The sequence below is a fragment of the Aulonocara stuartgranti genome (assembly GCF_965226115.1).
Source record: "Aulonocara stuartgranti genome assembly, chromosome: 17".
Lineage (NCBI taxonomy): Eukaryota > Metazoa > Chordata > Actinopteri > Cichliformes > Cichlidae > Aulonocara > Aulonocara stuartgranti.
Window position 1 is genome coordinate 2,819,468 of NC_138953.1, and position 16,209 is coordinate 2,835,676.

Genomic DNA, 16,209 nt, shown 5'->3' on the forward strand with positions numbered 1-16,209 from the left:
AGAGTATGTGAGGTCACAGGGCTGTGTCTCTGACACGCTGGTCTGCAGTACGGGGGCCCCACAGGGAACTGTGCTGGCACCGTTCCTCTTCACCCTCTACACTGCAGACTTCTCCATCCACTCCCCACGCTGCCACCTACAGAAGTTCTCTGACGACTCTGCCATAGTCGGCCTCATCACAGGTGAGGACGACTCAGAGTACAGACAGTGGACTCTGGACTTTGTGGACTGGTGTCAGCAGAACCACCTGCTGATCAACGCCGGGAAAACCAAGGAGTTGGTGGTGGACTTCCGGAGACGCAGACCCACCACACTGACACCAGTGAACATCCAGGGAGTGGACATTGAGATAGTGGACTCTCATAGGTAACTGGGAGTTCACCTGAATAATAAACTGGCCACAACACCGATGCTCTTTACAGGAAGGGTCAGAGCAGACTCTACCTGCTGAGGCAGCTCAGGTCATTTGGAGTCCAGGGAGCGCTTTTAAAGACCTTCTATGACTCTGTGGTGGCATCTGTCATTTTTTACAGTGTTGTATGTTGGAGCAGCGGTTTAACGGCAGCTGAGAGGAAGAGGTTGGACAAAGTCATCAGGAAGGCCAGCTCTGTTCTGGGATGCACCCTGGACCCGGTGCAGGTGGTGGGAGACAAAAGGACTCTGGCCAAAATAACATCTCTGATGGACAGAGTCTCCCACCCCATGCATGTAAATGCTGCTGAACTGCAGAGCTCCTTCAGTGACAGACTGATGCATCCTCGATGCATGAAGGAGCGTTTCCGCAGGTCCTTCCTCCCTGCAGCTGTCAGACTGTACTACCAGAACTGCTCCCAACAAACATAGATGTTCACATCTGCGCTGTAACTGCAATAAGTTAATTAACCGATTCGCACTACAACCTGCTCTGCCTCTTATCTGTAGTTATTTTTATTTAATTTAACAACTGTACAATACTCTCTGTATATAGTAACCATTGTCCTTAATGTAAATATGTAAGAAATTCTGTATGTTTCTGTTCTGTGTCCTGTATACTGTTTGTTTGTATATGTGTCTTTTTGGCTGCTGTTACAACCAAATTTCCCCTTGTGGGACAATTAAAGGATTATTCTATTCTATTCTTCTATCTATTCTAAATAATGTCAATAAGGCCTCTGCAATGTTCTGAAGACAGTTAAGCTTGTCAGGTAGTGACGTCCAGCAGGTGAACATGCAGCTCCATGAACACTCACAGCTGTGGATTCCAGCTGCTTCGATGTTGCATTAACTGGCATTACCTCAGCCAGTAATGCGAGACAAATCCAGCTGCTCATTAAAGATTTCTGGTTTGATCAGAAAAGAAAACATTGGTCCAAACGCCTGAAAGTCCCAAAAATGCATTGTGTCTCGAGTCTACGGATGTATCCGTGTATTTCCATGGTGCTGATGCTGTGCTGAGTGGACAGCTCCTGAAGCTTTTGAAGTGTTGGAATGTGGAAAGCTAACAACGTCCCTCTAAGTTATTTTTAGCCAAATACAAGTTGAATCTGGTAGTTGGGGTTGTTAGCTATGATACCATCATTAAGAAGCGACACAACTAATGTGAGTATGCGAGCTAATTTGCGATGTGCACCGCTGGCCCAGCCATTTTTTTTTTTTTTTTTTTTTTTTTTTTTTGATGCACCTTCTCAGATTAATTCACTGCGTGTCGTGCTCAGGGCTGGACTGGGACACAAAATCGTTTTAATTAGAGACCGGCCCACCAGGTATTAAAGCCATAAAGCCTTTGAATGAAAGCAAATGCTGCTGTGACAGTGATGTACAGTCTTGTTGGTGTATATATATGATTTCTATACATTTTACGTCAGATAAAAACTTTGGTTGTAAGCTTCAGATAATTATTTAATAACAGCGAGACATTTTAAATGAAAATAAGAAAGTATTTCTTTGTGCCCCCCTCTCCCTGTTAATGCCCTCCTTGGCCCCCTGGCAAAACTTTGCTAGACCCACCCCTGCACAGTTACCAGCTGTCAGCTACTTAGAAAAGGATCCTGGTGTTATTTGTCTCTCAGAAACCGTTCATAACTTCAACTCATCCATGTCACCTAAAAGGTAAACCTGTTTCTCCATCACCTGTTCAGCTCTGATGATTCAGTAAGGACATCTCCTGGTTTCATCTTCATGTTTCCCTCTCACCAGATATACAAACCGACATCATAACCAGCAGCTTTACAGCTGTGGCTCCAGCAAACCTCAGCTGATACTAGAAATTAATATTAAATAAATTCTAACAACAGCTGATCATGCCTAGACGTGCTGCAGTTTAGCGCGACATCTGGCGGTTTCCTCTTTCTGGTGCAAAGTGGGCTATAAACAAAAACGAGAGAAAAGCTGATCAGCTGATCATTGATTAGTTTCATGATTGAAGTAGCAACAGGAGAGGGAGGGAGAGAATGAGAGAAGAAGAGGCAGCTGTGCAGCGTAACGACAGAATAACTCCAGCTTTGTGTCTTTTTCCATCCCAGACAAACTGCGTCCCTTCTCAGCTCAACACGAAACGTGTAATAATTTCTCTGAATACGAGACGATTCCGTTTGTACGGGACGGTTGGCAACTCTAGTAACTAACCTTATGAATAAAATAAAGTTCACTATCAGTAACATCATAGCAACCACCCAGCTTTATAGAAACTAGAGATGGACCGATCCGATATTACGTATCGGTATCGGTCCGATACTGACCTAAATTACTGGATCGGATATCGGAGAAAAATAAAAAATGTAATCCGATCCATTAAATATCACGAAAGCACCTCACAAAACTTGCAACACGCCGTAACTCGCCTCAGAACGTCGGAGCAGTATGCATCACGTGATAGAGCAGCTGTGGCATGCGGGACCTGTCGTGGTCTGGATAGCATGTGGAGCTTCGCTAGCAACCTGGCATTTCATCTCCGACAAAGTTATCCCCGAGAGAAGTAAAGCAAGTGTGTAAGTCCATCTCTGAATGTTTGTAAAGCATTCCCACGTTAAGCTTAACGAGCGACTGCCTCTCGCTCTCCGGCTGCTACTTCAATCGTGAAACTGCTTAATGATCAGCTGATCGGCTTTTCTGTCGTGAGTCTCTCTTGTTTGTTTTTGGTCCACTTTGCGCCAGAAAGAGCAAACCAGCGGCTGAACAACAGCAGCACGTTTAAGCTTGATAAGCTGTTGTTAGAATTTATTTAATATTACTTTCTACACCAGGATCTTTTTCTACGTAGCTGACGGCTGGTAACTGTGCAGGGGCGGATCTAGCAAAGTTTAGCCAGGGGGGCCGATAGGGCATTAACTGGGAAAAGGGGGCACAAAGACATACTTTTCTTTCTTATTCTCATTTAAAATGTCTAGCTTTTAATAAATAATTATCTGACACCCAAAGTTTTAATTTGATGTAAAATGAATAGAAGTCAATTACTGTATATAGTGACTATTAAGTCTAATATATATACCCTAGTAAGCTATAGTACATTTTCCTTTGGGAAGGTACCATCTGTGCAGTCTGCAATTTTGTTGAAGAAAGATGTTGAATCTATTTAATATTTCTTGAAAAATAATTGATTTCTGTGCATTTTTTTTTCACACTGCATCAAATTAAGGTTGATTACGTTGATTAAGCATCATGAGGTGGAGCGTGAGGGGTGGTTCCCTATTTTTTTATTTTTTTATTTTTGTTGTTGCTGGGAGTTGGAACCCTATTAGTTAGGTTGCTTAATATTTACGCTAAGTACTCTTTAAAATACCAGAATAGGGAGGATGGTGTAGGTCCAAGTTTATTAGATTGATCAGTATTGCTGAACTATGAAATATTTTTTTTGTATACAGGTATAACAGAATAGCTTTAGTGTAGTTGTTGTTTTAAACTTGAGTATGAACTTGCAGACTTGCAAAATGCAGCAAGATATTTTAAAAAACAGTTTTGTTGATTAAAAAACACTATATCGGATTCATATCGGTATCGGCAGATATCCAAATTTATGATATCGGTATCGGTATCGGACATAAAAAAGTGGTATCGTGCCATCTCTAATAGAAACTCTGTCATGCTAGCTAGTACGCAGTACGAGTTATTGTAACTGACTGTAAAAAGTCAGCACAACGAAAATAAACTCCAGCTAAACTTGGTTCATATCTGACCCAGATAGACTGCAGCTTTGGTGAGGCCAAATGGCATGACGAGATACTCGAAATGCCCCAGGTGAGTGTTAAACGCAGTCTTCCACTCATCCCCCTCCCGAATGCCGACCAGATGTAGGCGTTGCGGAGGTCGAGTTTAGAAAAAAATAACGGCACCCTGCAGGAGCTCAAACGCGGACGCCAGCAGTGGGAGAGGGTACTTGTTCTTGACAGTTATGTTATTTAACCCCCGAAAGTCAATGCAGGGGCGCAGGGTCTTATCTTTCTTCTCAACAAAGAAGAATCCCACCCCGAGGGGAGACGTGGAGGGCCGAACAATACCTGATGCGAGGGAATCTGTGATGTAACGCTCCATGGCCTCGCCTTCAGGCTTAGAAATACTGTACAAACGGCTGGTAGGTAGGGACGCTCCAGGAAGAAGATCAATACAGCAGTCATAGGGGCGGTGGGGTGGGAGCGACAGTGCTCGGTCCTTACAAAACACTGGAGCAAGGTCGTGATAATCGCTGGGAACTTTAGAGAGGTCAGGGGTCGTGGAAACCTCTGCTGGGATATTATCTGTGATGTTAGGTAATGCCGACTTTAAACATTGCTCGTGGCATTTAACACTCCATCCTGTCAAGCAGCTGTGAGACCAGTCTATTTGGGGGTTGTGCTGCTGTAGTCACGGATAACCTAATACCAGAGGTGTTTCAGGGGCTTTGAATAAAAACAGACTGATCTTCTCAACATGGTTGCCGGAGAGTAGCAATTGGATCTCCTGAGTACAGTGAGTCACTTCGGCAAGTAATTTCCCATTCAAGGCTGACACTCTTAAAAGAATGCAGCGACTGTATCTGTGCACTGTTCAGAACTTGTGGAGGTCTTGGCAATCAGATGCAGGCCGTTTTACATCCCAAGAGAGTTTACTGTGATGATCATCGTTGCTGTTTACATCCCACCTAGTGCTAGCACAAATGCTAAAGCTAGTGGAACACTCAATGAACTCTAGAGGATTATCAGTGATCTGCAAACAGCCCACCCTGATGGCTTCTTCATTTTCGCTGGGGATTTTAACAACACCACACTTAAATCAGTTGTACCCAAATTTCACCAGAACATTAACTTTGCAACAAGAGGAGACAATATGTTGGACCTTGTTTATACAAACATTAGTGGTGCAACGGATCACAGTTGATCCAAAATCCGAACCGATCCCACTCCACTGTTCAGTACGCACGTGATTCGAAAAAGGAAAAAAAAAAAAAAGTATGTGTATGGTGGTCAGTCTGTCAAGCGATAGTTATGGTCAGCGCTAGCGGTCCAAGTGGTGAAGCAGAGGAGTTTGCGGCATTTAAGCAGCACTTTGTTGCCCAATCCGACCGGGCTAAAGCTATTACTAACATATTGGGGTGTTTAGCTGCAGACGGGAGGCCGTATTCCGTTGTGCAAAACAAGGGGTTTAAACTGTGATGAACGTGTTTGAGCCATGCTATGATATCTCGTTGCGCGTCCACTTCAGTGTGACAAGATCATTCCGAGCATGTATGAGCAGGAAAAGTTTAAAGTTATGGCTAAACTGTCCCGGGCATCTTCTGTTGCTCTGACTACAAATGGGTGGAGCTCCAGGGCAACGGAAAGCCACGTGACCATGACCGCTCGTTGCGGAGTGGTAGATACAAAGCCCTGCACTGATTACATTAGATTAGATGAAACTTTATTTATCCCTCAGGTGGGTTCCTCCGGGAAATTCAGTTTCCAGTAGCACAGCACCGACAGAAGTTGCAGAATGTGAGCAGAAATATACCACATATGCACATATATAAATACAGAGTATACAAAAGGGATAAATAGAATAAATAGGAATAAGAATACAAGGGAACGGCACATTTCAAGTGAGTCTATTACACCGTTGGATATTAACAAAAACGATTGCACAGTGAAAAGGCACTACAGCTTACTTGTTCCCCCCTCCTTTGTTCCCGTTTCCCCTCCCTCTCCCCTCCAGCGAGGAGTTAAACAGTTTAATGGTGTGTGGGACAAAGGACTTTTTAAGTCTGCTGGTCCTTGACTTTAGGAGAAGCAACCTGTCACTGAACAGACTCCTCTGGTTGTTTATAGCCGTGTGCAGAGGATGCAGAGGCTGCCCAGCATGGTCCACAATGTCCATATTGCACCTTAATTTGTTTTTATATAAGTGTGTGGAATGAGTCTTCAGTTGAATGTTTTTAATAGGCAAAAAATACTTAAATAAGTAAATGGCGAGTCGAATTTTTGTCTTTTTTTTTTCTATTTTTGCTGATCCGAAAATTTATCCGATCCTTGACTTAAAACCGTGATCCGATCCGAACCGTGAGATTTTTGATCCGTTGCACCACTAACAAACATCCAGCATGCATACCAGGCTTCACCCCTCCCCCACATCGGACAATCAGACCACATCTCCATACTTCCCACTCCAGTCTAGAGACCCATCAACAAACGGATCAGACCAGCCTTCAGAGAAGTGAGAACATGGCCAGAGGGGGCCATACCTGTTTTGCAAGACTGCTTTGAATGCTCAGACTGGGATATATTTAGAGAAGCTGCTACATACTCAGACACCGTGGACCTGGAGGAGTACACAACTTCAGTGACCAGCTACATCAGCAAATGCATTGAGGATGTCACTGCCTCCAAGACCGTCATCACCTATGCAAACCATAAACCCTGGTTCTCTGCAAAGCTACGCAACCTGATGAAAGTCAGAGACTCTGCCTGTAAGGCCAAAAATAGAGAAGCTTACACTACAGCCAGAGCAGATCTATCATGGGCCATCAAAGACGCAAAGCGGCAGTATGCACATAAGATCAACACACATTTCACAAGTACAAAGGACACTCGGCGCATGTGACACGGCATCCAAACAATCACGGGCTACAAGCCAACACCTCCAGCATGCAGCAGTGATCCCTCTCTGCCAGACCAACTAAATGACTTCTTTGCACGTTTTGAGACAGAACAAAGAGCCAGAAAGGAAGATGCCCCCCTCACCCAATGACCAAGTACTTTGTCTGTCCACAGCAGATGTCAGGATGACACTTCACAGAGTAAACCTGCGAAGGGCTGCAGGACCTGACAACATACCTGGCCAGGTGCTTCGGGAGTGTGCTGACCAGCTCGCAGGCATCCTCACGAACATCCTAAACACATCACTGAGCCCAGCTGTGGTACCTGCATGCCTCAAAACCACAAATCATCCCAGTGCCAAAGAAGTCCACTGTGTCCTGCCTCAATGACTACCGGCCGGTGGCACTTACGCCCATCATCATTAAGTGCTTTGAGAGGCTGGTATTGAGGCACATGAAAACTCAGCTTCCACTGAATCTGGACCCGCTACAGTTTGCTCATCACCAAAACCGCTCCACAGATGATGCCATCTCATCTGCTCTTCACCTTTCTCTCTCCCATCTCGACAAAAGGACACTTATGTCAGAATGCTGTTTATTGACTTCAGCTCAGCATTCAACACAGTCATTCCCCAGGAGCTGGTAAAGAAGTTGGACTCACAAGGAATAAACACCTCCCACTGCATTTGGATCTTGGACTTCCTAACTGACAGGCCATAGTCTGTCTTCATAGGAAATAAAACCTCCAAAGTCGTCAGACTGAGCACAGGATCGCCGCAGGGCTGTGTGCTTGGTCCACTGCTGTTCACCCTGCTAACACATGACACTGTGCAGTACAGCTCATTTTTACCGAAACATAGCATGTTATTTATTTGTAATTCCTAGTTATACATCTCTTGAAGATATATCCTTTATATATTTATAAATGCACCATGGGGGGCTTAGGGTGAAACAGCATTTCGGTACACTGTATACTGTGTATACTACTGTACTGACAATAAAGCTCTTGAATCTTGAATCTGAAGTAAGCCTGCAGAGCGAGAGCGAAGTGCTCTAATAGGGTGATATGGTACTACAAGGTCATTAAGATAAGATGGGGCCTGATTATTTAAGACCTTGTATGTGAGGAGCAAGATTTTGAATTCTGGATTTAACAGGAAGCCAACGAAGGGAAGCCAAAACAGGAGAAATATGCTCTCTCTTTCTAGTCCCTGTCAGGACTCTTGCTGCAGCATTTTGGATCAGCTGAAGGCTTTTCAGCGAGTTTTTAGGACTTCCTGATAATAATGAATTACAGTTGTCCAGCCTGGAAGTAATAAATGCATGAACTAGTGTTTCAGCATCACTCTGAGACAGGATATTTCTAACTTTAGAGATGTTGCACAAATGGAAGAAAGCGGTCTTACATATTTGTTTAATATGTGCTTTGAAGGACATGTCCTGGTCAAAAATGACTCCAAGGTTCCTCACAGCGTTACTGGAGGCCAAGGTAATGCCATCCAGAGTAAGAATCTGCTTAGATACCATATTTCTAAGATTTTCAGGGCCGAGTACAATAACCTCAGTTTGATCTGAATTAAGAAGCAGAAAGTTAGCATCCATCCAGGTCTTTATGTCTTTAAGATATTCCTGCAGTTTAACTAAATGGTGTGTGTGATCTGGCTTCATGGACAGATAGAGCTGGGTGTCATCAGCATAGCAGTGAAAATTTATGCTATGTCTTCTAATGATGCTGCCTAAAGGAAGCATGTATAATGTAAACAGAATTGGTCCTAGCACTGAACCCTGTGGAACTCCATAATTAACCTCAGTGTTAAGCTTGAACATGAACAAACTGTAAATGACTTGTGGTTCAAACTAGCCTACCATCTATTACCATTAGTTCATCTATAAATTCAGCATCAAAAGTAACAAATTCTTGACTTTGACATAATTATGACATTTACGGGTCAATGTGAAGCACTTCTGTTTGAACTGAGGTGGAAAATGGGTGGAGCTACTCTGCTGTACAGGAGGAGGTGTTGTTGCATTGTGCATCTCCCATAGTGGGATTTATAATAAAAGAACACCAGAGGTCTGGACCCTGTTAAACTGGTGAATATATAACACCATCATAATCTCATGTAAGCTTGTCTACTATGTGCAATGATCACAAAGCAAAGAGCCAAAACAGTGACAGGAAAGCCAGTAACTGTGCTGAATAAAACTTGCAAAAATAAAAAACTGAATCCAAACAGTCTCAGCGAATCAAGAGTTTATGAAAGGATGGCAGGTGAATGATACAGAAGTAAATATCTGACAGCATTCTAGTAGTTATGCATGTTGTTGCTGAATCACTTAAGATGTAATCACAATAAAACAATCAATTATTTTCCCACGTGAATTTTTCCATTGTTGACATAATGCTGATCAGTTTTTACATTGTTTTATGCGACAGAAGAGGAAAGACTACAACCACTAGCATAAACATTTCAGGATGGTCCCATAGTCAGTCACGGCCCACAGATTGCCACGATCATAGCTCACATGGTTGATGCGAGAGGGCATTGGTATTTTGGTCCAGCTCGTGCCTTGTGGAGTGCTGCTGTCGATGCCTTGTCTGTAGAGAGAAGACATTGATACTTAAATCATTGGATCTGTTTTATTTGTGCAATTGAGGGTTTGGCCTCAGCTCCTCGCCATATTATCTATCCTGAGTTAAGAGTTGTAAGTCTCATGGTTGCTCGGTCTGGTGACCCAAATATAATGTTTTTGATTACTTCATGTTCTGTGATTTGGGGGTTTCTCGTGGTCTAGTCTGTTGCATTTCTAGCTCCTTTGGTTATTCCTTAGTATTGTTGGTGATTTCTAGACTTTAGATTTTGTTAATGTTCTGTGTTACATCTAGTTATCTAGGTTTCTATGTTCGTGTATTTCCTGTTTTACTTTGGTAGTCTCATGTCCTGTGTTAGAGTTTTCTGTTTTGCTTCCTTCCTGTCTCGTGTGTCAGATTAGGTTAAGCTGTGTCTCTCTTCTGTACTTATTGTGTGTTTTCCTTTGTTCTTTGTCGGGTCGTCTGCATTTCCTCTGCTCTTCTTCACTCCACATTTCCAGGTTTCATGTTTTCTAGTTCAATGTTTCAAGTTTCATGTTCACCTTTTCCCAGTTTAGGTTTTGTTAGTTTCCTTTCTGCCATTTGTTTTGTAATATTTGTTGCAGCCCTAAATAAAGGCTTGCTTTCTGTTAACATCCACCTCATTTGTCTGCATTTGGGTCCGCATTCTCTTCTCTCCACGCCGTCTGCCTTAGCAGGCGTGACAGGAAGAGGTAAATATGTTTAACAGATGTGAAAAATGAGATTTCTATGATTTCTTTTAAGTGAACACCTAAATGTATTATAGAGGAGAGACAGATCATTCAAAGAATCCACAACTGAAATCTGAAAATTCTTAGTTACTGAGTTTCTGAGTTACAGAAACTATGATGATTATAAGTAAACATTACTAGTTTTCTTTTGTAGCATTTGACTGGTGATTCTACACATGAACATTGTATGGCTCAGTGATCATTACAATGAAAGTCGCTTCTAGAAAGATTTAAGCACAAATTGCCTTCGTGAGCAATTTGTTATTCATTTGTGGAGAGGTCATTCTAAGGTTGAAGAGCAAAATAGTGGTTGATCCATTGCATGGATAACAACAGAGGAGTCAAAAACACAATAACCTGATTCAAACAGAGACTGAAAGAGTCAAAGCAAAAAGAAAGAAGAAAGAACAGAAATACTGCCAGGGCTAGTTAAAATGCTTTCAGACTAGATTAAGTGTTTACCTTTGGAAGACTTCTCCTCCTCTATTTACAACAAAGACGCTTCCATCAGTCCCAATTTCAACCATTACTGCAAGACCATCCACTTGTATCCAGCCACTGATGCCACAGGTGCTCGGTGTTACTTTCTGTCACGAAAAGCAAATATGGTGAGATGTCTTGATCATACAAATAACAACACAAATGATCATTAAAATAAAAAATAATTTACTGTGAAGTAGATATTTTGACCTGAGTTCACTCCCCAGCATCCATATTTTGAGCTGCAACTGACATACATTAAAAGCCCAGGCAGGGTTGTCCAGCTCAGGGTGCTCTGTTCCCTGTAGGCTGAGGCAATGGTGCTTTTCAGACAGTGGATGGTGGACTGGTAGCTAACTCCCACCACCTGACCATCTCCTCCAGCATCCACCTGCTGTAACCTCTCACCTGAAGACACAGAGGTACAGATCATTCATTCAAACAGCTGCTACCGCGCACACTCTACTGTCTTAAGTCTGTGATAAAGCTCACCATTCTCAAAAACAAAGCTGCCAGCTACGTATTTGTAGACCCTGTCGTCGAGCTCAACACCCCAGATTCCTGCAGGTCCCACTGAGACATGCTTCAGGGTGAGTGAGCCCATTTTGTACCACTGTGATCCAATCAGAAAGTATGCATAATTGTTGATGTCTGTCATCACAACGTTCCCCTGCCCAGCATCAATCTGTACAGCAGGAAACTGTTGTGGACCCTCCGTGCAAGTGCAGCCTGTGAAGAGAAAACCATCAGTCATATGAATGGAACCTTTATTTATTTTAAGGATAAAAATAATTTGCTTCTTGGTTGGTTTAAACAAATATAGTAAATGATAGTGTAGTTTTATTTTGAAAAACTGGACTTACCATGACTGACTGACAGGTAGTTTAGCATTAGCAGCAAGGCTGCGATAGCTTTCATCTTGTTTCTGAGTCTGTCTGCTGCAGGACTCATCTGGGTGTGTTACTGGATGTTTGCTGAGCTACTGCACTGCACCGTTTGCGTGAGTGTGCATTTTATAATTTACCAATTATTGTGAAACATGAAACAGATTTTCTTTCTTTTTTTTTTTCTTTTTTTTTTTTTTACACAATTTAGGCAAAGGAGGAAGTTGTGAAACAGGGATTTTTTTCAAGTACAACCACAAAGCAACGACTGAGGATTCTTCCAAGATAAAATGATTTCCATAAAACATACAAACCTTCCTGGGACATATTTCTATTAGTTGGGGAAAGTTACTAGTGGCAACTTAACTTTACTTTGAAGTTATTCCATCTTATTAATTAGTATTAGGTCCAAGCTACTCATGATTCATAATCATCTTTTGGTTGTTTATATATTGAAAACCCTGTTTGTGCAGCTCTCTTGAAATATATACTCTAATCTCTGTTCCTTTCATGGGGTCTTACTTTAGATCCTGAGTTCCACCATACTACTGCAGGTAAAGTTGTTAATAGTACAACAATAGCTGAGGCTGTGATTATGACTCAATTCCAGATTCTGTAAATCCAAACCAAATCATGGCTGATTCTGTAAATGTCTTTGATTATGTAAGAAGTCTGTGTAATTTGTTTGTCTTCTGTAGAAAATAAAAAGAACAATATCTGTTTTGTCTCCTCCTGCCAAATGAACTGCTGCTCTAAAGAAAATTCAAAGAGGATGGAAACAGTTTCTTTTAAAAAGCTGTACAAATGCATTAGTTTGTCTTTTTAGAGGCTTTGGTATATTATGTATGTTATTAACTTTAGTTTTTATTTGTAAATATAATGATAATCTTCAATACTAGTTTGTGGACGGAGACCTCCTCCCTAAGGCTGAAGTTTGCCCCTGCTCACTGAGGATGAGGGTTATCCAGAGTAATGAGTTAAAAATCTAGGTATACCATCAAAGACTGACTGAAAAACACTGGTTACAAAACACTTTTAAAAATAGTTCAAAAGTGCTGTCACGAATGAATAGCACATCCCAAAAGAGAAAGCCACAGATGTGGAAAAAATTTGGATTTCTAGAATATCAGTATGAAAGCCATGAATAACTGTTTAGAACAATAGCTCATATCACGATTAGAGATGGCACGATACCACTTTTTTATGTCCGATACCGATACCGATATCATAAATTTGGATATCTGCCGATACCGATATGAATCCGATATAGTGTTTTTTAATCAACAAAACTGTTTTTTAAAATATCTTGCTGCATTTTGCAAGTCTGCAAGTTCATACTCAAGTTTAAAACAACAACTACACTAAAGCTATTCTGTTATACCTGTATACAAAAAAAATATTTCATAGTTCAGCAATACTGATCAATCTAATAAACTTGGACCTACACCATCCTCCCTATTCTGGTATTTTAAAGAGTACTTAGCGTAAATATTAAGCAACCTAACTAATAGGGTTCCAACTCCCAGCAACAACAAAAATAAAAAAATAAAAAAATAGGGAACCACCCCTCACGCTCCACCTCATGATGCTTAATCAACGTAATCAACCTTAATTTGATGCAGTGTGAAAAAAAAATGCACAGAAATCAATTATTTTTCAAGAAATATTAAATAGATTCAACATCTTTCTTCAACAAAATTGCAGACTGCACAGATGGTACCTTCCCAAAGGAAAATGTACTATAGCTTACTAGGGTATATATATTAGACTTAATAGTCACTATATACAGTAATTGACTTCTATTCATTTTACATCAAATTAAAACTTTGGGTGTCAGATAATTATTTATTAAAAGCTAGACATTTTAAATGAGAATAAGAAAGAAAAGTATGTCTTTGTGCCCCCTTTTCCCAGTTAATGCCCTATCGGCCCCCCTGGCTAAACTTTGCTAGATCCGCCCCTGCACAGTTACCAGCCGTCAGCTACGTAGAAAAAGATCCTGGTGTAGAAAGTAATATTAAATAAATTCTAACAACAGCTTATCAAGCTTAAACGTGCTGCTGTTGTTCAGCCGCTGGTTTGCTCTTTCTGGCGCAAAGTGGACCAAAAACAAACAAGAGAGACTCACGACAGAAAAGCCGATCAGCTGATCATTAAGCAGTTTCACGATTGAAGTAGCAGCCGGAGAGCGAGAGGCAGTCGCTCGTTAAGCTTAACGTGGGAATGCTTTACAAACATTCAGAGATGGACTTACACACTTGCTTTACTTCTCTCGGGGATAACTTTGTCGGAGATGAAATGCCAGGTTGCTAGCGAAGCTCCAAATGCTATCCAGACCACGACAGGTCCCGCATGCCACAGCTGCTCTATCACGTGATGCATACTGCTCCGACGTTCTGAGGCGAGTTACGGCGTGTTGCAAGTTTTGTGAGGTGCTTTCGTGATATTTAATGGATCGGATTACATTTTTTATTTTTCTCCGATATCCGATCCAGTAATTTAGGTCAGTATCGGACCGATACCGATACGTAATATCGGATCGGTCCATCTCTAATCACGATCATTTTGCTTTGTGTTGTAATCAAAAGATGAAACAGAAGTAAAGAATAAAAGGAAATGAATCAAAGACTTTATTGAAGATATAATCAAGGGGAAAAAATGCCCACTCTGGGTCAGGGACGAGTTCCTGCCCCAAGTGGAGGAGTTTAAGTATCTCGGGGTCTTGTTCATGAGAGACCGGAGAACGACAGACAGATTCATGCTGTGGTTGCAGTCATGTGGACCCTGTACCGATCCATCATGGTGAAGAGGGAGCTGAGTATAAAAGTGAGACTCTCAATTAGCCGGTTGATCTACATCCCTACCCTCACCTATGGTCACCTAAGCTGTGGGTAGAGACCGAAAGAATGAGATCGCAGATACAAGCACAGGAAATGAGCTTCCTCCGAAGGGTGGCTGGCCTCTCCCTTAGAGATAGGGTGAGAAGTTCGGCCATCCGGGAGGGGCTTAGAGTAGAGCAGCTGCTGCTCCACATCGAAAGGAGCCAGCTGAGGTGGTTCGGGCATCTGGCAAGGATGCCCCCTGGGCGCCTCCTGGGCGAGGTGTTCCAGGCATGTCCCACCGGGAGGAGGCCCCGGGGCAGACCCAGGACACGCTGGAGAGATTATATCTCTCGGCTGGCCTGGGAACGCCTTGGTATTCCCCCGGACAAGCTGGAGGAGGTGGCTGGGGAGAGGGAGGTCTGGACCTCTTTGCTTAGGCTGCTACCCCCGCGACCCGACCTCGGATAAGCGGATGAAGATGGATGGATGGATGGATGGTTCGATATTTTTTCGATACAAAAAAAAATGTTCATGCCTTTTTAATTTGTCATTTATTAAAATTATAAATATATATTTTAACTCAAAAGTACAGTTTTTAAATTTAACCCTAACCCTTGTGCGCGTTGTTTTTTAGCTCATCATATCGCAGCCACAGAAATTCTTTTGTCCATGAAACCATAAAGCTGCACTTTCTTTTTGCCTTATAGTCTGATTTGTCATAACTTCTCCGTTTTGTGGTAAGCTTTTCTTTGGCTGTCACTTCTTCACCCTGACCTGTCTTATTTGGCTCAGCAGAACTAAAATATATATCTGTCTGTGAAGGTTCTCAATCATCCAGGTCATCGTAGTGAAATATATATCCTGCCGCACTCACATAAGCTCAGCGATTCTCTGCGCGATCAACCTCTCACATGTTTAAGCTGCGGGAGATTTCACTTGTCATGTTTGCATAGTAAGCTAACAATTAATAAGACGATGTCAGAGGAATTGGTGCACAAATTATCATCACTCACAGATCAGTGCTGTCGCTCTCTATACACAGTTCGCGCGATTGCAAAGTGAAAGCAAAAAAACAAGCGCAAATTCAAACACGATTTCAATATGTCACATATTGACAGTGGCTCACCCAATGACATAATTACCCAGCTACATTTCTGAAAGAATGCAAAAGCATTGACATATATTTTTCCTTCCTACAATAGCCCAACAGGCAGGGGAGAGATAGCCCCGGGACGTCGGGCTAGCGATATTGCGAGCCCTGTATCTGATTGAGGAATCACTCATCTTTGGAAAAGAGAGTTTATTACAGAGAAATGTCTCTTTCCAAAATAAAAGCTATACTATCCGCTTCTTCTGGGCTATATTCTCAGCAGCATATTAAACATATCAGGTCTCCATAAGGAGAATCCTGTGCTAACAGCTGTCTAAATGACTCGGCTAAAGTTTGTAGCCTGCATGCTTGTTGTTTTTGTCTTTGCACTAGGATGATGTCGGCGTAAATGTGCAGTCATATTCGTTGTGTTCCCACTAGTGCTTTCAGGTTAATCTCGTTGAAATAACCTTAACGCCACAACACGGCAAATCTCCGTTAACGAGCTACCCTATACAGAGGGGCTAGACGGCCAACACGTTAACGAGCTAACTGCGCTAACACACTAGC

The 16,209-nt window shown here is 42.2% G+C and overlaps 1 protein-coding gene across 1 annotated transcript; it reads right to left on the reverse strand.

The window, feature by feature from the left end:
- Positions 1–9,257: 9,257 nt before the first annotated feature.
- On the reverse strand, positions 9,258–11,852 carry LOC309692431 (fish-egg lectin-like). The gene is made up of 5 exons (XM_082510909.1): positions 11,707–11,852; positions 11,336–11,572; positions 11,034–11,251; positions 10,826–10,950; positions 9,258–9,617 (listed from the first exon to the last, which is right to left on the reverse strand). The coding sequence occupies exons 1-5, from the start codon at positions 11,792–11,794 to the stop codon at positions 9,476–9,478; spliced, it is 810 nt and encodes a 269-aa protein (XP_082367035.1). The 5' UTR covers positions 11,795–11,852; the 3' UTR covers positions 9,258–9,475.
- Positions 11,853–16,209: the final 4,357 nt, after the last annotated feature.

Coding starts and splice junctions, on each gene's coding strand:
- LOC309692431 (XM_082510909.1), bottom strand. CDS start 11,794: ATGAGTCCTGCAGCAGACAGACTCAGAAACAAGATGAAAGCTATCGCA. Junction 11,573..11,706: donor CTACCTGTCAGTCAGTCATG/GTAAGTCCAGTT, acceptor TTCTCTTCACAG/GCTGCACTTGCACGGAGGGT. Junction 10,951..11,033: donor GTCAAAATATCTACTTCACA/GTAAATTATTTT, acceptor TTTTCGTGACAG/AAAGTAACACCGAGCACCTG.